Source organism: Anser anser, assembly GCF_964211835.1.
Source record: "Anser anser genome assembly, chromosome: 3".
NCBI classification, from domain to species: Eukaryota; Metazoa; Chordata; class Aves; order Anseriformes; family Anatidae; genus Anser; species Anser anser.
In genome coordinates this window covers 33,023,359-33,049,303 of record NC_139722.1, presented here as the reverse complement: position 1 = coordinate 33,049,303, position 25,945 = coordinate 33,023,359, and the positions used below count along the sequence as shown (strand labels likewise).

Genomic DNA, 25,945 nt, shown 5'->3' with positions numbered 1-25,945 from the left:
GTAAGTTAATACCTGTTGATGTTTGGTAGCTTTAATGAGATACAAAGAGGAGATGAGAACACCTGGTCCCATATTCTCATCTACACCTGGGCTCTAGCAGATACATGCTATGAACTGAGATTCATGTTCCTGCTGCTTTGTTGTTGTCTCACTGTTTTCTTATGCTTCTTCATCTCTCTGCACCTTTTTGTGCCCTCCTTGTTTCATGTGAGCCTTCTGGAGCAGGAACTTTTTGCTCCATGTTTATATAATGCCTGTCACAGATGGGCTATGGCCACTGAGAAGGATGCTGCAGTTGGCCCACTTAGCAGTAGTGTACATCAAGTCCTGACCTACCTGAGCATGCTGAATTGACAGCTGCTCCTCCACTAAACCATTTAAAATTGGATATTGTGTGTGTATGCATGAAGTTTCACATAACCCAAGGAAAACACAACATGAAGCAGTTTAATGATCTAACCAGAACATTTTCAGTTGACAAGTTTTCAGTTACATTACACTCAGCTGAAGCTGCACACCATATCCCATTAGTTTAGCACCTGAAAGGCTGTCTAGAGGGTTGATATGAAGCAGAATCTAGTTTCAGAAAATCTGTTTAGAAAATCAGTGCATCAGTTACAATCAGTTACAGGAGATTTTTCAAAATGGGAATTTGCTGCTCATGGCAGCTGGGGACTAAACTGCTTTTTGAGCCTTTGAAAATCTTTGTTTGCAAAATCTTTTAGCAAACATATCTGTATTACTTTACCTGATAAACTTTTATAAAAGCAATAAATTCTTTCTATAATTATATTTAAATAAAATCCCATTAAAAAGATCTTTGGGTACGGGACTGCAAGTTCTTTCATTAATAAAGGGATCTAATTTATCTACTTTTGTATCAGGAGTCTACCCAGAGCTTACTGAAATGCTTGTAGATCATCTGGAAGCTTGAAAGGAAACTTGATACATTCCTGTGGCTTTGGGACTCTGCAATAGGAACTCTGTTTGGGAACCATCAGTGAAAACGAATTGTGACTGAATGTGCGTTTTCTCTAAACTAGTGGTATTTCCCAAGAAAACTAAAAAAGTGGGATTTTCAATCACAAATTATATATGAACCTCTTCCATTTGAGCATCTGCCTCCCTCATAAAACATGATAGTACATAAACTTTATATACTCTGCTGGAAGTAATAAAAGAAAAAATAATGTAACAGCACAGTCATTTGATCTTTCTACCTCCTTTATTTTCTGCACTTAATTTCATGTATGGAAAGACTAGCACAAAAACTGACCACTCTAATAAAAACAGATAAAGTCCAATACAGCTTGCTGAGGAGTAGGACTAGAGTTACGCTCTTGTTTTTTGGCACAAGGAAAAAGAGGATTAAAAAAAAATAATAATTTAATCTGGTTCTCAGACCTGCCAGGCTCTCTAGGCATTGCCCAAGTTACACCCATACTGTATCTGCAGAATTTTTTTCATTTTGACTATTGGTAATATTTTTTCCAGTTTGAACCTACCAGTAAGCTCTTACAATCACAATTAGCTCACCAGACAGCAGTGAGTGCATTTTGAAAGGAACAGATTATTTACAGCTCTCTGGGACTCTGGGATTTTCAGAAAGCAAAAATGGAAATTCATCTCCATTTCTGATTCTAAAGTATTCCGCATAAGTGCTTGAAGATGGCCTAACAAGTCAAAGTATGTGCAGTTGGCAGCTGAGCATTGCATCCTCACTTTGGGAAGATGCCTCAGCCAAAAGCCATCGGTGGCCCCCAAGGAAAATTCCACACCTGGCTCTAAGCGCCGCAAGGCATGCACCAGTTTTTGCTAATTTTTAAATCACTGTTTTCACCTAGGAATAAATAAATAAATAAATAAATAAATAAATAGGAAACTAATAATGCAGGGCTTGTTTTTTTAAAGTGGATGCAATCCATTGTTTCCCAGATGGTAAAACTAAAATGGCTCAAGGGCAGCAGTTCTAGTACTTGCTCTGGCCCAGCACTGTGGCTTCTTTCATGGGCATCTGCACCCCAGAAGAATGGAAATACAGACAGCATCTGATGAGTCTGCATACCTCATCAACACTCATTTGGAGATGCTGAGTTGAACCCGTGCCAGGATATATGACCTACATCATTGGGGATTTCACATCACCCGCACAGATCTGGGAGGATTTCAAATGTAAAGTGTTTATACACGCAGCTGCAAGCTGTAGAACACAAAATAACAAACTGCTGTGCTTTCATTCAAGACATACAGATGTGGATATGCAAAACTGGTAACTCCCCCTATACTTACCACTATTTCCACGTAATCGTGCAGGTAAGGCTGGGTTGTATTTCTGCTCAACAAACGTGTGGAGTACCAGGTACAGTCTCTGTCATTCTCACAGTCACTTAAAGTGGTGACTAGCAGCATGCAGTGTTTCTGAACATCCGAAATAGACCTCTTTCTATAACTGTTAATGGGATATTTGAAGAGATGAAGCAGAGCCAAAAAAATTTCAAGAGCTGAAAGTTTAAAGATGTGGAGACATCTATATATCCTTGCTCCTTCTCTCTCTGAGATGCCTGTGTGGAGGTAACAAGTCTTCTTACCAAGGACTACAGAAATCCCCTATTTATTATCCATGTCATCAACCTCCATCTTGCAGTTATGTCAGCTTCCCAAAGAACAGTGGGTATTTCTGTTCCAAATAATCAGGCCAACAGTTGTCAGCTGTTGTCGGTAACAGTCACAGCCTGCAGCGAGTGTCCCCTACCTAGATTATAGAGTAAGCGGACACCACACCACCTGTTTGGGAGGTGTTATGGTTGGATGCTCTGCAGTAGTCTGTTGCAGTTGACCCCATCAAAGTTTAATCTTCAGCACAACCTCTTGGGGTGTTATGTACCATCCTAGTCCTGCACTCCCAAGGCCCTTGCAGAGCCAGGCATAGCAGTCAAAACATGACAAAGCTATAAGTACAGCAAGTAAAGGAGGTATTGGGACGATGCCAGCCTAATCTACAGATGGGTTATAAAGGTACTGGGTGTAGAGCTGTACTTCTGCCTAACAGCCTGCCTTCAGCACACAATTTACTCAGTGATAAATAGTTCATTTGTTCAACATCTGTTTGGACAAGCAAAAATGAGCTCTGCTTTCATAGAAACACATAACTAGAAATCAAAAGTGTTCTGGTTATCTCGGTTATCACAATCTTGCTTTCTCTGTGCATTATTATGTGCCCGCTGCACATTCAGTATCATTTTTCTGGTTTTGTAACCTCTGATTATATCCTTGGGGAAGAAAACGGTGGAGAAGCAGGAAAGCTCAGCAGAAATATGATATGAAAGACAAAGCTTGGCACAGAGTTGTAGCTACTAATGAAAACACTCCCTGGGTAGCTTGCTCGTACTCTGTAAAGCTGAATCTGCATGAGGTAGTCCAACAGCACAGCTGTAAGCAGCACAGTCACAAAGACATCATTTAAACCTTTTAATGATAATGATAATGAGCTTTGGAACGTATAAGACCTATTATATGATCTGGCCTCACCATAGGAGCAACCTGGGAAAATGGTACCTCATATACACTTATGCAGTTTCAATCTGTAGTTAGGGCGCCTGCTCATATCTACCAGGTGTAGGCACCCACTGAAGGACTCAGAAGTTCAGATCATTGTATCTGATGCCCTTTCTCACAGGATGTCTGATCCTGTACTTTCCAATGAGGCATTTTCCAAAAACAACCGTATCATTCTGCAAATTCTGTGAGTGCTTTTGTAAAGCAGAATACTGTTGCCACAGTGGTCCTGCTACGCTTTTTAGGACCAGCATTGACTTATGGAGGGAATCAGGGGCTGGATTCTCATTTACACCACATAACCTCACTGTAACTCCCATGGTTTCAAAGCAGTTTTTTCAGCATTGTTGCCTCCCACAGCAGCCTGTCCCCCAGTCTGTCCTGTTAGGGAGGTTCTCCCTGACATTTACACTGAAACTTGCTGCTGTTGACTCGTCTGCTTCTAATCTTACTTCTCATGGCAACAGCACACAAATCATTCCCCTCAACTCTTCAAGAGTTCTTGACATAGTTAGACATAGCTGATAGAGAAACATCATGTCCCACAGCCCTGCCTCCAAGGGCTCCAAGCAACTCTAATTCATTTAACCTCCCCATGTTCCAGACAGTCCTTGTTGTCTGCCCCTGGGAGCTCACCAGCCAGACCACTGATTTCCTCGTGCAGACCTAAACAAAACAAGGCCATGGTGTTCCCAGTAGCTAAGAAGTGGAAGGGCGTCATGCTTCTCCCAAGATGTACTCTTGTTTATACATCAGAGTCTGTTGTTTGCCTTTTTCCACTGCAGCTTGACGTTGTTGACTCTTGCTGGGCTTGTTTATGCTCGTATGTCCTGTTCCTTGACATCCTTCACGGAGTGATCCACATTGCACGTAGACTGCACGTGATGCAGAGCAAGAGATTCACGTTCAGGCCAATTAAATGCATCTTGAATACAGGGAATATGTTTTCCAACCTGAAAAGCAGGTCATGCCATGTCAGCTTGAAGAGGCGGCTTTGCTGCCAGTAGCACAGAGTCAATACTGACCTACACATTGACCTAGCCCCTCTTCTTGTCACGCTGCACCACCTGGGGAGCACAAGGTGGCATTTGGCTTTGCTTGCAGTTCACACAACTTGTTTTCCATTGCCTCTGGGGAAAAGGGCCGCCACAAACCTTCTGCAAGCCAGCCCTGTCCCACCAGCTGTCAGGCGAAGGCTGCTAATCTAGAGGTCTTTGTTTTATTTTGTGTTTAAGAGAGCACATATATTTTACCTCATGAAAATCATTTAACTTCCTCATGCTTCCAGTTCTCCCATGTTGTTATTCCTTTCTCCTATACATGATCATCTTGCTCATGCGATGTATGAGCAATTTGCAACCCTGCTCTTCCTTTCCTCCATCTAGATTGTTATTGCAACCAGTTCTATCCCATCTTTACACTGAGGAAAGGGATTCAACACAGCCATTGTAAAACCTTCACTTCCCTCACAGCCTTAATCTTTCTAGGATGTAAGAAATGGTACCCACCTGAGAACTGGGACTAACTGCAGCTGGGCACTGTGAGACCTCAGCCACCAGTAGTTTGCTATATTGCTCTTAATAAGATGAACTTGCCCCATGTCAATGCCCGAATAAAGTATCAAGCAGTTTAAACTTTATTTGCATTGACACCACGAGGGATGTAGACATTAGCAGACTGCAATGCCCTGTGTAGAAAAGTAGGAAGCAGGTGGAGAGAAGTGATTTGCGTCAGGCAAGGTGAGCAGTTCAGGAAGATAAGGAAAAATCAAGCTGATCATTTACATCCACATAGTTCTTGACGTCAATCTTCAACAAATATATACTAAAAATGAATCCGGAGAAGATAAACAAATATATACTTAAAATGAATCCAGAGAAAAAAATGTATGAATTTTTTTAAGGCTGAATCATGTCAGTCAGCCTTGCTAGGAAATTTAGACCTCACTGATGCTGCCAAATGGAAAAAGAAAGCTGAAACCATTTGGGTGACAGACAAAAGATGAAGCAGGGATGGCACAGCATTATCACGGTCCTAGTTATTGCAAGGGTAAAGGAATAAAGTCATTATAAGTGAAAAAAAAAAAAAGAATGAAAGTAGCAGGGAATAGATGGATAGGTAACTTTAGGCTTTGTTTTCTTTATATTGCACTGTTAATGGTCTCATACTTCTTCAGTGAGAAGTACTATTTTGAGACCATGCACTGTGCTTCCTCATGAAGAATTCACACCATTTTTTTGGTTTGCTTCTCCTCTATTTTATAATAAAAATCTTCTAGACTGTGGTTGGTCTGTGTATTGGAAACATGGTGGATGGGGCAGGGGAAGGAACTGTGAACACAGTAGCATCCCATTTTAAATGAAGAAAGCAGAATATGGAACAGTGGCAAGCTTATTCCTTACAAGTGTCTTAATATTATTTAATATTAGAGATAAAAAATTGTCATATTTTTATTATTCTAAGTGGAGGTAAAATGCAATTAAAACCAAGTAGGGATAAACAACAGCCCTAAGCTTTCTGTGAACATTTGGCCTAGGATAATGATCATGCACAGGAACAAGACATTAATTTTAACATTCAGCAAACTCATTCATCTTTAAATTATCACTGTGGTGATGACGCTTAGGTCATTCCTGAAATCAAACTGCAGATTATAAAGGAAAAATCATATGGCACCTTACTGATGCATGTTCTTGCACTGAATTTAGAATACTATGTACAGAGAGATTGCTGGATAATGACTTGTCCACTGAGCTAGAATTGGCTGCTATCTTTTTCCTCCATATGAAACCACAGAGCTTTCTCAGTACATTATTTCCACATGTGCATATATTACTATCCCTGCCCCTTGATCCAGCAATTTAAAACACATTTATCATGTGTTAAAAAAAAACGAAAAATAAAGAATAAAGAAATGTCTATCTGCTTACTTAAAATGTCATTCAGCACAGTCCACCAATGTGAGCCAGAAGCGTGGCCAGAGAAGGGTAGGGGGCTGTTGTGAATCAGATTAAGGGGCTCTTCTTTTTGTATCATTTCATTCTTCTTTATTAAGAATATGATTTCTCTTTCCTCACTCCAGCCATATGAAAATACTCTCTTGCCTAAGTAGCAGTGCCTAAAGTCTGGTTTCAAGACATGAACAGCCTGCTAGTGTCAGAGAGATATGTGCTACCACTGCAAAGGGAGCAGGATACTGAGGTCTGAATGCCAGCATCACCAAGTTTCATTCCTCTGCAGGCAGTAACAGATATTTTAAAGGTGCCCATGGGTTGGAAAAAAAAGCAAGAAGTTAACACTGCTGTTCCACTTACGCATACATCTGCCTGACACTTCCAGGACTGCTTGATATGTTCGCAAAAATATTTACACTTAAACTCAGGTTTCCCAATGTTTAATCTGACATACTCTGGTTGCTTCTACATTTTCTCTTACAGCCTTCACCAAAGCCACCTTTCTAGGAATTCACACATAGTCTACATGCCTCTTCTTCCCAACTTGCTCTATTTAGGGGTAATATCAATACTGAAACCAAAAATGTTAATTCTAATGCTTTGATTCATGCCCAAAATTTATATAAGATGTCATCTCATGTTACATTTATACAATCTTTTTTTTAAAATTTATATTTAATACAAAAGTATTTTGAAATAAAACAATTATTGATTGAACCAAAATTAAAATTTCCATACAAGTGGCTCGGAATGGAGACCATGCCAGGATATACCTCCAGTCAGGCTACAAAATCAGCTTCCAGGTATCTGCCACCCTGCAAATTTTAAACCATCTGGAAATGTAACAGTATATGAATTTCTTCTAATAATGAAATGCATTGTAATAAACTCAGTGGGTTCCCCTTTTCTTACATGCTCTGATGAATAGTGAATCAGTTTTATCGTGTTCTCAATGGCCATAATAAAAGTGTCGGCCCAGAAGATACACTTCTATGTGTATTAACCCTTTCATATATCAGCTGGGAGATTATGTGCATAAAACTATATAAAATATATAACATAAAACTACAAAGCAATGCTTGTAGTTAGCTTGAAAGGAATCGGCTGTATGGATTTCATCAAAGACTTAAATTGGAGGCAAATGAAGAAAATAAAAAAGGATTCCAAATGCAACAAACAGTACATAAAATACAAGGCAAAAACTAAAATGTAAATTGCCAGTAGGAATATAAACAAAAAGCAAGTTTTGTATCTAAATAAGCCTGTTCTGCTCTGCAACTGTTTACTCAAGTGCTTGCTAGGGCCTTATGGAAGTAGAGTCAGCGATATGTTTCTTAACCCACATAAATAATTGTGTCGGGGACATGGGGAAACCATGCCCATGCCCCAGGCAGGATTTACAACAGCTCCTCTGTGAACCCCCACATCGTCTCACATATGCCTTTGTTATTCTCCTGGTTTGTTATTTGCGTTTCTAGGTCATTTGTACCTAACTGCTTTACCAGGCTTTGAATTCTCTCAGTTGTTTAGCTATAACTGTTAGATTTCATATTTTCAGTTCCTGCTATATTATTTTTGAGCCTACAAGCTATTTTCAAAAACTTAAGTCTTCAACATGCTTTGAATCTTTTTTATCAACATTCATGCTAAAAGCTCCCTGCTGCCATTTAAATCTCCTTACTACTTTTACTATTACAGTGGGAATGAAACACGACTTCTTTCCAGCAGCCTTCTCCATATTTGAAAACTTTTCATATTAACCTCCACTATCTCTTCTGGAGGTTAAACCACTGCTTTCTTTAACCCTTTCATCTACAAGGTTCCTGACCAGTCCGTCTGCCTTTCTCATGAGCATCCCCTTGTTAGCAGAGTACTGTGCCGAGGCAAGGGCAGACTCTCTGGCTGCAGAAAGCATGGCTTTACAGACAACACTCCTGTTGACACCACTCAGCATGTTTGCTTCTTGTGCAATAGCTTGACAAATACTGTCAAACACAATAGCTTGGCCTATTTTCAGTGGATGATCCCTTTGCATCCTGGCTTTTCTTCTGTTGAATATCTACCTCATTAGTCATTCCCCAGTCTGGATCTGTGCAGCTGAATTCCATCTTTCCTGAGGACAGATCTTTATTCTTATCTTTGATTTTAGGTAGGATTTCTGCATTTTGTCAAAGTCAACTTGAATGCTGCCTTCTGGAGTGCTGGTAGTCTCTCCCAGGCTATTGATGCATGTGAATATAATAAGGCTGCTTTCCAGCTTTTCAAGTAGGACTCTGTGAAACTTAGGACTTAATATAACTTTCCCTCCGGGATTTCAAAAGCCCTCCCAGGCCTTCATAATACTTCATCCACTGTCACTTTTTTTAAGGCTTTCAAAGCCCAGAAGAGCATGATAAACAAGTGCCAGTTCCACCTGGATGTCTTTGCATCAGAAGGGTGTAGGGTTTTCTTTATAGTGGATAACAGCAGAAACACATCCAGCCCAGTTAGAGAAACCTGCAGAGGATGCTTCCAAAGAAAGGTATGAAAATCTAGATGCATAATAGTCTACCCTGTACCAAATTTATTCCTCATCTCTTATAGTTCAAGCTAGCTTGCACTCTGATGCATGAGGTATTAACTTCTCCTTAACTGACCCTTTCTTCCCCTTACAGGTACATCTCAACTCTCTCACTAACTTGAGCCTGATGACTAAGACACTTTCGCTAGGATGCTGATCTCCTTAGGGTCCCTCTGTAGCAGAAGTATTAAATAAATAAGTAAATAAATAAATAAATAAAGCTTTTGGGAGCATGATCCAAACAGGTGATGATGCAGGTGCGCTGACTAACCGCTTTAAGAAGACCGTCTCCTTCCATCATTTACTTAGATGGTACAGGAGGATTTGTCTCCTCATTTAGCCTCCTAAGCTCACAGTCCTGTCCCCCCTCGCAACCATCTTGTGTTTACTGGAATGGCAGCAGTACGCTAGTGACAAGGAGTAAACTCAAAATGAAAGGAATCAAAGGGAAAACAAGAAAAGGAACATTTGCAGACCAAGCAAACATGCAAACAGCATCCATCATTTTATAGCATTAGAAAACGTACATTACCTACATTCAACAGTCACTGTCTGCTGCAGTTCTCCTTGCCATTAAAGATTACCACCCCTCAGTCCTGTAATGGAGGGGAAAGGAGGCAGAAAGGGAACAAGCACAAATGGCAGACATTTGGCACTGAAATTCTAGAAAAATATTGTAAAGACAAATGTTCTCTTGAGTCTAAGGGAAAATATTTTTAGAAAACAGAAAAACCATGAAAGCATCTTCCACTGTGGGAAGAAACATCAGCATAAGTTATGAGTTAAGGATAAGAACACACAACTAAAACACATGGCAATAAGATTAAGTAGAGTATTTTTATTGCTTTATTATCTCTCACATTGGGCAAAACACATAAACCCACAAACCTGCAGCTCTTAAAGCAGTTACACATATGGGAGGAAAAAGCAAGGAACAAGACTGAACACTCCATATCTTTTATCATCTGCTGCCATCTGGAAATACGTGTATTTTCTGCAAGGTCTGGGGACTGTATGGAGTGCTCTAGGTGAGCAAACAAACGATAGAATTTAATTTTTCTCCAAAGTTAATACAGTAATATTAATTCAGTGGATTCTTGATCTTTACAACCGAGGTATTTCAAATTCTATCAAAATAAATTACCATGCCCATTCTCTTCCCCATCCCTCTTGATGTAGGGAGTGACCGAGTGGCTTAGTTTCTGGCAGATGTCAACCCACCACAGCAGGAAAGCAGGGATACAGCTTAATAAGGACATATGAAAGCACATGCTTTACATGCATGCTTTACATGCATGGCACTTGCTTGAAAAGTTAGAAAGCAGCAAGAGGCAATCACAGGTATGAGTCATCATACTAATAGGGTTTGATCAACAAGGTGGAGATAAGTCATGCACTTATTCTTGGGTGGGAGTAAGAGATGCTGGGCAGCATGTGTGTGATGCAACAAAGGGAGATGAATGGGATGCAGAAAGAGGGCTGATGCTCAAAGTGAACTGTTACATGCGACAGCATTGTAGAAGAATATACAAAGTATATGCTCTATTTGTTAAAGCCAGTTAAAAATGTTACTAATGAGAGAAGGAAAGACACAGCTATGAAGACAGACAGAAAAGACAGACATTTGAGAGCAAGATTGCAGAACACTAAAATAACTGTGTGTAGGAACCTACAGAATCCCAACACAAATGCAATGCACAGGTTAGAGACCTATGTGACATCCAGGATTGTGATAAGATCCTCAGTCACACAGAAAAAATATAGTGGAGTGCTTTATCAAATTAAGTGGTCTTTTCAAAGAATGGTTGAGGTTGGAAGGGACTTCAGGAGATTGTCTATCCCAATCCCTCTGCTCAATTAGGGTCACATGCAGCGGGATCCTCAGGGCAATGTCCAGTCCTGTTTTGAGTATTTCCAAGGACGGAGACCCACAATCTCTCAAGGCAACTTGTTCCAGTTGAGACCACTCTCTCACTTTTTGCACATTGCCTTCTGTCCTGCCTCTGGGCAACCCTGAGAAGAGTCTGGCTCCAGCCTCTTTACTCCCTCCCATCGGGTATACACATTGACCAGATTATCCCCAAGCCTCTCTTTTTTAGTTCCAGTTTTCTCAGCCTCCCTTGTGTTAGACACCCATATCCTTTTGTCATCTTTGTGAGCCTTGGCTGGATTCACTCCAGTATGTTCATGGACTGACTGGAGCCAGCATTCCAGGTGCATCTCACCAGTGGTGAGAAGAGGGCAAGGATCACCTACCTTGAGCTGCTGGCAACACTCTTCCTCACACAGCCTAGGACATCATTGGTCTTCTTTGCTTCAAGGGTGAGTTATCGGCTTATATTAAACTTGCCCACCAAGACAAGCTGGGACAGAACAAGAACAAGGACCTTTTCTGCCAAGTGACTTTCAAGCAAGTTGCTTACTGGTGCTGGGGTTATTCCTCCCCTATGGCGGGGCTTGGTACTTTGTTGAACTTCATAGGGTTCCTCTGCACATGTTTCTTCAGCCTTTTCAGGTCCTCTGAACTGTAGCACACCCATGTGGTCTAGCAAACACTACTCCAACTTTTCTGTCATCTGCAGCCTTGGTGAAGGTGTACTCGGTCTCATCATCTAGGTTATTAGTTAAGAAGTTAAAAAGTACTTGCCACAGTATTGAGCCCTGAGATACATCACTAGTGACTGGTCTCCAGCTGGACTCCAGCTATTCATCCATAAATGACACTGAAAAAGATTTTAGTCTTGACAGGCAAAAACAGCTCTGAAGGAAAGAGTAGATTCCGATTTCTGATTGCGAGACTTCAGCAGAGGAAGGGTTGTTGAGCTCATGTGCAAAACAGTTAGAGGTCAGGGTAAAAGAGATGAGCAAGGCTGAGCAGAACCTGAACTAGAAGCTGAAATGGACCATGAAGCTCTTCCAAGGGCAGGCTGAAGGAACAGTGAGAAAACTATGAGGAGAATTAGGAAAAAAAAGAGTTATGGACACTAAACTTCTAAAGCATCAAGAATGACAGCTAAAATAGCAATTCATGTGAAAAATAATCTGAACATTAATTCAATTAGTATTTTTATGAAGCATTTTGGCATAAAGACTTCATGGAGATCTTTTAACTGCCACTTCAGTCCCTGAGCAGCAATAAACTCTATACCTGAAAGGATTGCTCCTGTTACAGGAAACAACACAGTCCCCGAGGTTCTCCATGAGCACAAGAGGCCTGCCAGAATTGAGTTCATCACATCATGTTATGTGTACTACTTCTGCTGAAGTTAATGACAAGCTCCCACTAACTTAGAATCACAGAATCATAGAATATCCTGAGTTGGAAGGGGCCCACAAGGATCATTGAGTCCAACTCCTGGCTCTGCACAGGACCACCCAAAAATCAGACCATATGTCTGAGAGCATTGTCCAAACGCTTCTTGAACTCCAGCAGGCTCGGTGCCATGACCACTGCCCTGGGGAGCCTGTCCCAGTGCCCGACCACCCTCTGGGAGCAGAACCTTTCACAGATTCACAGATTCACAGATTTCTCTAGGTTGGAAGAGACCTCAAGATCATCGAGTCCAACCTCCGACCTAACACTAAGTACTCCACTAAACCATATCCCTAAGCTCTACATCTAAACGTCTTTTAAAGACCTCCAGGGATGGTGACTCCACCACCTCCCTGGGCAGCCCGTTCCAATGCTTAATAACCCTTTCGGTAAAGAAGTACTTCCTAACATCCAACCTAAAACTCCCCTGTCGCAACTTTAGCCCATTCCCCCTCGTCCTGTCACCAGGCACGTGGGAGAATAGACCAACCCCCACCTCTCTACAGCCTCCTTTCAGGTAACTGTAGAGAGCGATGAGGTCTCCCCTGAGCCTCCTCTTCTCCAGGCTGAACAAGCCCAGCTCCCTCAGCCGCTCCTCGTAAGACTTGTTCTCCAGACCCCTCACCAGCTTGGTCGCCCTTCTCTGGACTCGCTCGAGCACGTTTCCCTAACACCCAGCCTGACCCTCCCCTGTCCCAGCCCCATGCCGTTCCCTCGGGTCCTGTCGCTGTCCCCAGAGAGCAGAGCTCAGCGCCTGCCCCTCCGCTCCCCTCGTGAGGGAGCTGCAGGCCGCCATGAGGCCTCCCCTCAGCCTGCTCTTCTCTGGGCTGAACAAACCAAGGGACCTCAGCCGCTTCTCCTATGTCTTGCCCTTTATACCCTTCACTATGTTTGTAGCCCTCTTGTGGACACTCTCTAGTAGTTTTTATGTCCTTATATTGTGGCACCCAAAACTGCACACAGTACTCAAGGTGAGGCCACACCAGCAGATCAGGATAATCCCTTCCCCCGACCAGCTCGTAATGCTCTGCTTGATACACTACAGGGTACTGTTGACCCTTTTTGCTGCCAGGGTACATTGCTGACTTAAATTCAATTTGCCATCAACCAAAACCCCCAGATCCATTTCCACGGGGCTGTTCTCTAGCCTCTTGTCTCCCAGCCAATACATATATTCAGGGTTGCTACATCCCAGGTGCAGAATCCAACACTTGCTCTTGTTAAATTTCACGTGGCTGGTGATTGCCCAGCCTTCTAACTTGTCAAGATCTCTCTGCAAGAACTCTCTACCCTTGGTGGAGTTAACAATTTAATGTCCACAAACTTAGTATACCTTCAAGTTCTGCATCCAAATAACTTATGAAAACATTAAAGAGAACTGGACCTAAAATGGAGTCCTTGCAGAACCCCACTATAGACTGGCTGCCAGCCTGATGTAAACCTATTTCCTATAAGCATTTCAGCTTAACCCATCAGCGACTTGTTCACCCATCATATTATGTTTGTCTAGCTGTACGCTGGACATTTTGTCCAGGATACTGTGAGAAACAGTATTGAAAGCTTTTCTCAAATCAAAAAGATTACATCAACTGGCTTTCCTCTGTTAACTAGGTGGGTAACTGTGGTGGTTTTACTCAGGTGGACAGCCAAGCTCCGTCACAACCGCTCTCTCCTTCCCCCTCCTCAAAGGGAAAGGTGGAAGAAAATATGATGAAAAGGGCTCAAGGGCTTCTCTTCCTCAGGCTGAACATCTTCATCTCTCTCAGCCTTTCTTCACAGGAGAGGTGTTCCAGCACTCATCATCTTCACGGTCCTCCTCCGGACCTGCTGTAACAGCCCCACATCCTTCTTGTGCTGGGGGCCCCAAACCTGGACGCAGCACTCCAGGTGGGGCCTCACGAGGGCAGAGCAGAGGGGGACAATCACCTCCCTGGACTTGCTGGCCACCCCTCTGTTGATGCAGCCCAGGATGCAGCTGGCCTTCTCCACAATTTTACCAGGCACTGAAGTGAGACTGACAAGCCCTTAATTGCCAGTGTCTTTTTTTTTTTCCTTTTTTTTTCCCTATTCTTGAAAACTCTGACATTTGCCAGCTTCCAGACAACTGCGACCTCTCCAGATTATGAAGACCACTGAGAAATAACTGAGGTGTCACAATGACTCCATGCTGAATAAAACATGTTATGATAACACAGTGCCTCAGCATGAAAAGTCCCAAACAATGATCTCCAAGGTCATGTTTAGCAGCCTGACCATGGAAATCACCACTGCAGCACTTCACATTACAAGCATTAATGCAAGTATTAAAATACAGGTGAGGCAGCATGTAAGAAGTGCTAAGGATGGGCAGTCGTACACAGAGTACAGAAACTGCCCTCTCCTACAGGTGACTGAATCATTAAACAAGGAAACACTAGACATTATTACTAAAATTCATCTTTAATAAAATTTTAAAATAGCTATTGCAAACTTTATTTGAAAAAAATAAACCAATGACAATTTTTCAAGATCCTGTGAATCAGTCTAGTTCCATAATACTTGTTCTATTATTTAAAAAGACAGAAGCAATTTGCACAGCCAGCATGTTAGTTCACAGCCACTTGATCACAACAGCTCATGAAAGCACTCTTCCTACCATTTATGACTTGATCAAAAGTGAAAATATGTATGATGATCCTAATCTAGATCTAAGTGTGTTTCTGACCACCTCAAGGCAGAGAAGAAGTTTAGTTCAAATTGCTTAAGGCCTGACATGAAAAAAACAAGAGATGCAATACCCAACTAATGTATGGTCCATTACATCTGCTTATATGAGCCAGCATTTTTATATTGTCTTCCTTATATTAGTATCCCATCCGACCTAACAATACTAAAAATCACCCAAAAAAAGGAAGAAAATTAAATATAACACCTTAAGATCCAAGCAAAGCTGATGAAGCTTTGGGGTAACCGCTACAAAATACAGAAATAAAATGAATTGTATGAAACTAATGAGAAATCTTAGCCATGGAGTTCTGGTGACTGAAATGTAGCCCATATACAAGTGACGTTCATACGCATCTGAAAAGAAAGAGCTACCCATTAGGAAAAATAAACACTGGGTTGATCTAATACAGCACAATGTCAGACTTTATTGCACAAAATAGCATTAGTGCAATGATATTTTCAAGTGGCACACAAAAATATAATAAATCAAATAAGAAACAATAGTGAAGTCAAATTTATTTTGACATGGGGAAAGGGGAATCTAATAAAAACTCAAAAGGCCTGATCACAAAATTGCTGTTATAGTTTTATCTATAAATTACTAGTGATAAAATTTAAAGTCTCCTAGGTATTTACAGCACTAAACAGATAAAGATGGTTCACTGCATTAAAATTTATGGGAGAAGAAGGCTGTAACAGAAAAACAGAAAAATATTGACCATTACAAATAAAATTGAATAAAGTGGGTGATTTTTTTCTCTTTGGTTAGTGTTTGAGATATCAAAATGATTCCATTAGGCACCAGTTGCTTTCCAAATATAATCTTTCCCTAAAACACAGAACATCATACATTATTGGGCACTTCTTGAAAATCTTGTATGCTTTTAATTGCACATACATTGCACACTGTAGTACATCAGAGCCGGTATAATGGACATGTATATACATATGCTTTCTACATAAATCTGCTTGAACCAAGTACTGTCAAGATTCACACCAACTTGAACACATTTGGAGAAATATTGCTAGGATATTATTCTGAAAACTTACTAAAAACAATTTTAGAATCCCAAGTCTGATTTTCAAAAGTGACTTTCAAGACAAAAGAGAGGCAAGTAATGTTCGACTTTGGCTCTTCAATTTTTTCTGCACCAGTCTGGCCAATTTTCTCTTTTATCATATGCCACTGATGTGCACAAGCTAGCAAGCTCTCGGTTTTGAAGTAAATGAAGGAGCCATGCCAGGAACCTGAACAGACGTCGAGCTGGCCCAGCATGAAAACTGCAAACTCTAAGGTGCTGTAAACCTGTTTTAAGCAGCACTCATCACAGCATGAGCTCTTCCTGTTACGTACAGCAGCGTTCAGCACAGGTTTCTAGATGACACACATAAAGAAATCTGTAGAGAAAGTTTAGCTAAGATCATGGATGACAGTGAAGGTAGAACGTGGAGTAGGAACATTTAAAAACCTTTAAAAGCCTTTAAAATGCATTAAGGTTTTGTTTTAAGGCCAGTCCCAAATAAATGATTATTTCTCAGTGATTTAATAAGATGTTAATGAACCTCCACAGACTATCTGTTGATAGCATGGAGCTGAAAAGGACACTGGAAGTACCAGAGAATACTCGGACTTCAAAGAGCAACCACACAAGAACGTTCATGCAATGCAACAGGAAGACTCCATCACAAAATACCTTTTCCTGACTGCTTTTAGCACCACTATAAAGCTTCTTAAAGACCTTGTTCAAAGATTTCCGAAAGATTTTTTGCTAAAAGATTTCCCAGTAACTTCAGTGGGAGCATGGTCCCTCTAACATCAAGAACTCGCTTTACAGAGTAATGGAATAAATACATATGCTGAACATTTGTGAACAGGTTCCTACACAACAATAAGGAAAACAAAAGAGTCACTGTGCAACACGGTATTACTTTTACTCTGTTCCGTTCCCTGCCAATTCACAATACACAATACAAAATCCTCTGCAACTCATTCAAGGCAATAGTCATTGCTACAAAGTGACTGAAGGCATCTTTCAAGGCAACAGTGTTGGGAAGTTAAGGCCACCTGATGTAAACATTTGTTTAAAGTCATATGCTGTACATGGTACCTTTAAAATAACTTAAGAACAGAGGCATTTGGATGTCTGTAATGATATACTACAGCAGAGAAAACAAAATAAAAAAGGATGTTTGTTCACTGACTGACAATTTCCGTGACATGGTGCATTATGACTGATGCTTCTTAGTAGGGTATGCAAGGCAGCCAAGAGCCATTTAAAAACATGTGTTGTTTGTCTCAAAAACAAATGTAAGGGAATACTTATAAAAGCTGCTCTGTCTGAAATTAGGCTGAGCAGTTTGAGTCCATTTCTCCACAGGGTATTTGGGAAACTGGGACTGCCTGCAAAATAAAACTATGATTTTATTCCTACTATCTACTGCAAAGGAGTGGGTTATCTCTGGTACATCTCCAGTAGAAAATAAACCTCTATCACAACATTAATCAACATTAATCAGACATGAATGTCCCTCTTTGAAACTCTACATATAGCAGAGCTGAAAGTACATGAGCTTCATGTTCTTGAAATGACAGCAAATGGAGGCAAATGACATGTCAAGGCTGCTGTCCCCAAAGGCAAAAGATCTGCTTTTATAGTTCATCAAGAAATAAAACCTACAGCAAAACAATCCCAGTTTAGAGTGTGAATGTTTTTTGATAAATTACACTTTGCACTATTCAATCTGTGCTCCCATCTATGAGTAAAGGATTTGAGACACAAGGATATATTTCATTTTTGCATCTTGGTTTCTATTAGCTTTGGACCCCTATAACCAAGGGCATGACTTACAGAGGGTCACATTCTGCAACCTACTGACTAAGTAGTGCTTTGGATTTCAATACATACAATATCACTTCGCGTGGGTCACAGCAGCATGGGAACCCATGTTAAGGCACTAAACAGCCACTCGAAGGGCTAGATCCAATGTGCACCAAAGACAAGTGAAAAGCACAAATTGGCTACAAAGAATCAGGCCTCAGCTCTGCCAGAGAGACTGAACAGAATCCCAAGTTTCTGAAAAATATTGTAAATTCTAAATACAGGTAAAGTAAAACAAATAACTCCACCTAAACTAGTTTTGTAGTTAAAAACCAATATCTCATATTAAAAAAGCACCCAGTTCAAGAAATTCTGCCCTCTTTCCATGCTACCATGAACTAATTTCCTTTTCTGAACAAAAATACACATAAGCATAAAATACAAAAATATACATTTTAAGCAGTAGCAAAAAATGAATAAAAATTAGAAATTGCTCAAGGAAAGTGACTGACACGTAATTCAATGTGTACATGTACACATTCCGTCTCAAAAAGGTACGAAAGGAAGGGAATCAATAGCCTCAAATTTTCTGTTAGTCAGCATAACAACAATTAATTTCATTTTAATAAGTCAGAATGTTATCAGCTTCCTTATCAAAAAGAAGTAAGCATTAAATATCACAAGCAGTGTTCAAGAAGGATATATGGGCTGCTCGACAGTGAAGAGGTTCACTCAGGAAAATGCTGGTGCAGGAGGGAAGAGCTCCCAAGCTTACATATTTCCACATTCATAGAGACATTTAATTTTCCCCACATGCAAACAGCCAGTTGGGGTGTAAGTGTCTGCTGCTCCAGGAAGACCTCATCATCCCTCTTCCTCCCTCCCACTCTAACAAGGCACTTAAACATACAAGGATATGCTTAAACAAGTGTATTATGTGTTTTGCTGAACAAAGAAGGTGTGTGGAGCCCACAACTACTAAAAGCCTCGCTGCCAGCAAAACCAGGACTTGCACCTACAGATGGCAATGAGTTGATATGGCACAAAGAACACTGAACAGCTCTTCAAGAGCTATGGCACTTAAGTTGTTAACAAGATGACAAGGCAAAATGCAAGATCTCCCAGAGTGACATTTCTAGAAAAAATCTTAAAACCAGACAAGGATCAAGGCAACTGTCATCCCACTCGCAATAAATATACTAGGGGACATCAGTATTCTCACATGGAAAGAGAATTAGGTTTGTTTCTAAATAACCCTGGAAAAAAAAAAACTGCCTCAAACTTATATTCCATCTTCAATGCATTTACAGTAAAAGCCTTTCAGAGCAAAATCCATGAAAACATCCGGAGGCATTATTTCTAAACATGATTAACTTATGAATTGGCAAAAAATCCACCTGGCTTCTTTGCAATGATTAAAAAAAGACTGACAATTTTCTGGAGTGTTCAGCAGTTTGTAAATGCAGCATTTTTTGGCTTTTGAATCTGCTCTGAAGCAAGCTCCTTTTATTTTTCATATTATTCCCCATGAGAGCATAGAGAAACTCAGTATTAGTGTTAAGTGTCATGTCTGCAGAACAGAACAATGCAAGCTCCCAGCACTCCCAGCTTACCAACATTGTAAAGGAAGAGGAGACAGTTTTTCAGAAAAGCACTGTAAACTAACATACATCCCTAAAAAATATGCAAAAATGAAAGCTAAGGTGAAAGGGAGCAGGAACGTGGAGCAAGGTTTGCATTTTCTCAGACTGCTTTCTTGGTAACTCTGTGCTTCTTCAGAAAATAACTTCAGTATGAAACTAACACTTGGAAAGTTTTTCCAGCAGACGCTTAAAGAAATTTTCTGGCACAGCCAGAAACTTACCATATGGGCCAGCCCTGCTCTCCCTGAACACAGCAGGGGTTAGGTCACTAATCACTGAAGATGGGCTGGTATCTGAACATAAAATTTTCTTTGGCTAATTTATGGAAATGTTACATGTGAAACAATCTGTTTCTTCTTAGAGCACCCAACTGCACAGCAAGTTTACATGAAGGACAAACAGCACACAGAACAAGGAAGCCAAGGAAGAGTGCTGAAGCAAGGCTGGAGAACCAGATTGGTGGCAAAGGCTGCAGTCACTTTCACACAAGTCACAAGGGGTTATACGTTGCATTACTTCTGAATTGTAGCTTCTCACTGCTCTTCTCCCTGTTTAGAAAGGATAGTTAACATAAGTTAATGAACTTCTGAACTGTCCAACAAATGGAAACTCACAACGTAGATTAAAAGGAGTTTGAGACAGACTGCTCATCCTTCCTGAAATAAATACTCATAATGAACCAAACTTCTGAAATGCTACATGGTTTCTAATAGAGTCCCCTCTGCAGAAAGAGAACTATGTCTTCAAACATTGCCCACATTCAGGGTGTAGATCTTGATTTAAATATATATATATACACACACACAGTAACTTACATCCATTTATCTTGGAAAGATTTTTATCAGATTAGCTTCACAAAGAAAGCCTTTTTAAAGGATGCACTAAACTCTAATGCTGACCTTGTCATAAACTACAAAATATTTCTCAAAGTGGGTGTTTAAGCCAAGAAATTAATCTCTGTTCCTTTCACAAAGCAAATATCTTCAATACACTCAGACAAGTATACTGAGAAACACTCAAGTGAAAGGCATGCAGTCATAGACTCAATCTCAACAGTGAGTCCCAATCTATTCAGAAAACCTGATCAAATGTTTTAGAGGAAATTTTGCCCCTACCGGCTCAAGAATCCCCATAATAAAGGAATTCTGATGTTTTACCTGGCAGGTTACTGGCTCTGACACATAAGATATTGGTCTCTCATAACTGAGTCTTTTTCTCACTATTATGTCTGAGAGCTTCAGCTTCCTGACTCTGGGACTGCCTTCCTCACCTAGCTCTTGCTCCTGCATTTTGCTCCCTAGTTTCCTGAAGGGTTGCCACAGAGCCAAACAGACTAGAAGCCTGGAAAGCCATGCTCATTTCAAAAACATCAGTGCATGTTAATTGCTTACAGAACAAGCTTTTCCAAAGTTTCATTTGCTTGTGGTTTGAAGGTTTTCATTCCAACTAGAGACACTGCATTTTTATTTTTTTTAATGAGACAATAATCAGTTTCAAGCATCAGATAGTAAAAAATAAAAGATATCCTTAAAGGGATATCTTACTAAACAGTGACACCCAACAAGCTCTGAACAAAATCAGGTAAAAGAAGTAGCACAGTCATTTGAATGTGCTGAATAGCTGTGCATATTAACCCTGGCAGAGCTCCTTGCTGGCACCACTACACTGGCATCCAAGCCAGTTCTCATACCTATGCTGGTTGTAATGTCTACCACAGAGACATGCCTTTTTTGATAAATGCCAGAGCATATGGACTTTTTAGATACCTCCTAGCTCTGAATATGAGGCAATGAAATCAGACATGACTCTGACTGTAACCATCACATAAAATACACACCTGCAGCATGGTTCACCAACTACAGAACTGATGGAAATTAACAGAATAAAATAAAAGCACACTCTTGTATTAGATGGGATGGAATTCTCTCAGAAGAAATCGGACTCGTGGCATATGTGTATACATGTTGACCAAAAATATGCCTATGCTACATGGTAATAGGAGTGAAATCTTGTAAAATAATATCTGAAGCAATCTTTTCCTTGTAGTTAAAACCTTCTACTGCAGCACTGATTGTTATATAAATTTTAGTCCTTAAGGATATTCATTCTTATCTTTAAATGAATATTTATTTATTCATTGAGAAGTTATGGATTCTAAATATATTTAAATAGAATAACAGTATTTATACATATGCATTTATACACACATTCTGTACGCATATTCATTAGCCTATCTAACAGTACTCTTATAAAAGAGTAGGTCCTCAGCTCTTCTCCCAATCACTGAAGCATGTGGAAATTTGTTTTGGCCACAGATTCCAAGTGTTATGTGTTTGCCTTAAATAAAAATTGCTCCAAGTTGTTAAGCCACTAGGACTTAAAACATGCTCTAGGTTAGTGAGTATTTTAGCTACATCCGTTAAATTTCTATTTTAGTTTAAACATTTGGGATTGAATAAACATTTCAGCCTAAATAGAAGAAATGTGATTTTTACTCAGCTAAAGCAGTACACGTTTGTATTTGGTTGTCTTTTGTCCTACACTAAAACAAATCAACATGAAGAAAATTGCTTATACAACTTTTTAATTCCTTATCTCAAATCAAGCCCAAATCCTTAATAATGTTTCAGCTGGCTGGTATAATGAAAGCCTCTCTAATATCTTCTCTAGCAGCCTATAATCTTTCTTTGCTTCTCACTTTGCCCAAGCAGAGCTTTGTACGTATCTGCCTTTCTCTAAAACACATGCCATTTAAAAAAAAAAACACAAATTGTTTTTCCCATGTACATCTTTTTTACATAACTATAGAAAACAAAACACTGACTTTTTCTCCAGTGAAGGACTCTCTGATTAAACAAGAAACAGATGCAAAAGCTACTTGAAAGATAATCATTAACTTAGTAAGTGAACCGCAGTGAAGTTCCTGCTTCATTTTGGTAGTTTGCGGAACACATTGAGAGCCATACTGAAACCAATTTATACCAGCTGACAATTAAGTTATGACAATTCACACCATCTAAGGAACCAACCCATGAGGACAGCAAAATGTATACAGGAAAACACAACTGTTTGTTAGAAAACTTGGTGTGTCAACGTCAAAAAGGTTGCAGTTCAATGGAAAACGTAAATTTCAGTGCAATGTGGCTTTCTATTCACTAAAATTTGTCCCATTTCCATGAAAAGAAACTTTATATTTTTAGCTTCTGAATCACCAAGATCCATTTGGAATGACTGACACTTACTAGGTTCATAGTAATCCATTATAGTCACTGAAGCATCTTGGATATTTGCCACTTTGAAGTCTCTCACAGCCGGAATATCCACACAAACCTGTGTTTCATTTAGCTAGAAAAACAGAAGAGAAACATCCTGAGAACCCTGCTGATGGTGGTTCATGGAAGAGATAAGAACTTCTAACTCATTGGCAGTTCTCTTCATTTATAGACTTGGAGAGAGGATGCACATAAAAATGCTTATTTCACTTGTTGTTACTTTGGCCAAAACACAGACTTCTTAAAAAATCTGCCTACGTATAAATGATTTTACAAGATTTTTGCAGTCTAGAAACCCCTTACAGTGGTGTTGCACCTATCCCATCAGTCTCTTTTTTAAAAATGGAACTCATCATTCAACGTTGATAGCAATTGTTGATTTCCCCAAAGAATACAATCATACTATCTTTCCGACTTTAAAATCTAACATTGGCAGTCAAGATTAGCATCACTGCAAATGCATTTCTCTGTTATTTTCAACTTACAGTGTCTAAGTATAGGTTTACTTTTCCATTTTCCTCTTCCATCTTCTTAATTGTATTGTCTAATGGAATGAAATCCGGTGACACAGAGAAACCACTGAGTAAGCCAACCTCCATGAGGACCATACCACTACTGGGAGCTGCACCAGAACCCAAGTACCTTTTCAAAATACAGAGGCAAAGAAAATTTTAGTAGAAACACAATAGCAAATTCTCCATATAAATTGTTTAATTATTACATCTCAACTATGGAAGAAATAATGCTCAAGAATACTTAAGAAACAAATCGAACAAAATGCCAACAAGAAAAAAAATATTTAACAATAAAGAGATAAGAATGGATTTCTCTGTTTTTCTGCCTAATTTCAACCACATACGAAAAAATAGGCTTAGCACGGACAAAACTACAGTATATAAATGATATGAGAGACAACACTAGGACAACACTGACGGCACTGGCATCTTGAAGTGCTTGTTTACATGACACATACATACGAAATAATGTGATTAAACATATGTTTGAAAAGGAGGTAATTAAGAAACCACTGCAGGAGCACTTGCACTGAAATATTCATATTTCCACTCAAGGATGCATTGCTTTACTTTTATTCGTTTTTGGAGGGTGAGATAAATGTCTCTAAAAAGTCTCCCAAACATTCCCATATGCCCTTGATATAGACTGATGGTTCCATTAACAAAATCATCATCAGATTGTTCCTCAAAACTCCAGTTTTAAAACATATAGCTGTGTTATTCATCCAGTTTGTGAAAAAAAGAAAATTTAATAAATTGAGTTCCTTCTTTTTTCATGAATAATGCTTATTACATTTTCTTCCAATCTGAGAATCAGATACTGGACTTAAAAGCTTTGCTCTATTGAACAAACCACATACACCATGGTGCTATCACCAGAACTATCAAAACATATTTATGGTGTTCTGTGCTATAAGTGACACTTACGTGACCTACAAAAGATTGTACGGCTTTAAATAAAGTAGGTGGCAGAAGAACTCCCCCTCCTCCCTTGTCATGAAAGGTAAATGACTATTGTTGTACTAGAATAGAAGTGTCTCCAACCCTCATTTTGAAGGCCTGACAGTAGTTGAAAATAATTGAATAAAACTATTTCTTTGTAGAGCTGGATGGTTTAAAAAAAGGGAAGACTTTCCTTCAAAGCAATGCTGTTAAGCCTGGCAGTATAGCTGATTGAACACAGATATGATTTTGAAAGAAATACAGCATAACTGCTGACTTCAGTTGGCTCATGAGATTAGAAACAAATGAAACCATCTGTTGGATGATGGGCTACACCAAAGTAGCTGCTATTGAAAACAAATAACCGAATTGGAACTGGATATAACTATTTCTGCTTAATTACCAATGAGAGAAGACAAAAATACTCAACCTGTTTAGGTAACCTGGGGTGCCACCAAAATACCACCAGGTAACCCAACTAGCATGGTATTGCCAAGAAATGAATATGATACATCCCTAGAAGTTATAAAGGTCTGGCTCACTTACTTAGAGCGGGGTGAGTGGGAGGGAGAAAAGGTGAGATAGTCTGCAGATTGGAGAGAAAAAAAACCTGCAGAGCTGCAGCCTCCATTACTTGATTATGCATACCCACAGCTGGCTAAGCTGGTTGAGATTTCAGCAGTCTTTGCATTTACCTGCTTTGGTTTCTTTACCAAAAAGCCATGTTGCATTGTAAAGATTGTAAGTGGACCAGCTCTAAGCTAATTCATGAATTTAACATAGGTAGTGCATATACTATGTAAGCGGCTGAGGAGAAGAGGAGGACTAGTGAATCAAGCCAAGCAACCAGAGATGAAGTCTCAGCTTAAAGAACAGAAACACAGAATACTAGAACATGTTTCACTTTCCATGACAGAGCTGATGGATCTTAACGTTCCAAGTATTCACCTGGGGTAGTTTTACAATGCTGTTAGATCTTCCCAATATCCTTTGAATGCTTTGCAATTAAAACTTCATCCTACAGCCTTCCAGAGAGGTAAGTCTCTTCCTGTCCGTATTCCTGAGACAAAGTGCTGAGCTAGAATATCAGAATGCTCATCCAAGGTTTATCCCAGACCCATCATGTAAGCCTTTACATGTCAGGAGTTGGTGCTAGACTTTAAAAAGCTGTTGATACTTCAGAGAAAACTAAGAGGAAAAAGCCCATTCTATTTCAAGAGCTCTCATATATTCTAGCGTCCTGACCACCATCTGTATCCCTGAATTGGTTAACAGAAACACATGAAAACGCGGATCTGGCTTTGCGCCTGCTGGATATTTCCCAAATTAAATCAGTCCTCTCCACACTGACATCATGTTCACTATAGCTATTATTTGTGTGATGGTGTCACCTAGAGGCACCATCTCCAGTCACAGCTCCCCTGTGCAGAGCATAAAAATAATAGTCCTAGTCGTAAGGAGTTTAAAATTTAAATAAATAACAAAGCGGACACAGAAGAAAGGAATGCAAGAGTGAACATGGTGGATAAGGTGATACTTTGCAAATCCTGCGTTTACAAGGAACCCATTATAATATCACAAGAAGTAAACAGTGTTTCAAGAAGTATTGACAAGAAGCAGATTATTTCCTTCAATACAAAAAGCGTAGTCACCTCAACATCCTTGT

At 39.8% G+C, this 25,945-nt stretch overlaps 1 protein-coding gene across 1 annotated transcript in view; it reads right to left on the bottom strand.

Annotated features, from left to right (window-relative positions):
* Nucleotides 1-14,802: 14,802 nt before the first annotated feature.
* The window catches only part of CD109 (CD109 molecule), an 85,155-nt gene continuing 74,012 nt past the window's right edge, over nucleotides 14,803-25,945 (bottom strand). The window contains exons 31-33 of the mRNA XM_083831473.1: nucleotides 23,308-23,464; nucleotides 22,793-22,895; nucleotides 14,803-20,098 (exon numbers count right to left, since the gene is read on the bottom strand). Coding sequence (XP_083687599.1) covers nucleotides 19,908-20,098; nucleotides 22,793-22,895; nucleotides 23,308-23,464 — 451 coding nt within the window. The 3' untranslated portion in view covers nucleotides 14,803-19,907. The remainder of the gene's footprint in view (nucleotides 20,099-22,792; nucleotides 22,896-23,307; nucleotides 23,465-25,945) is intronic.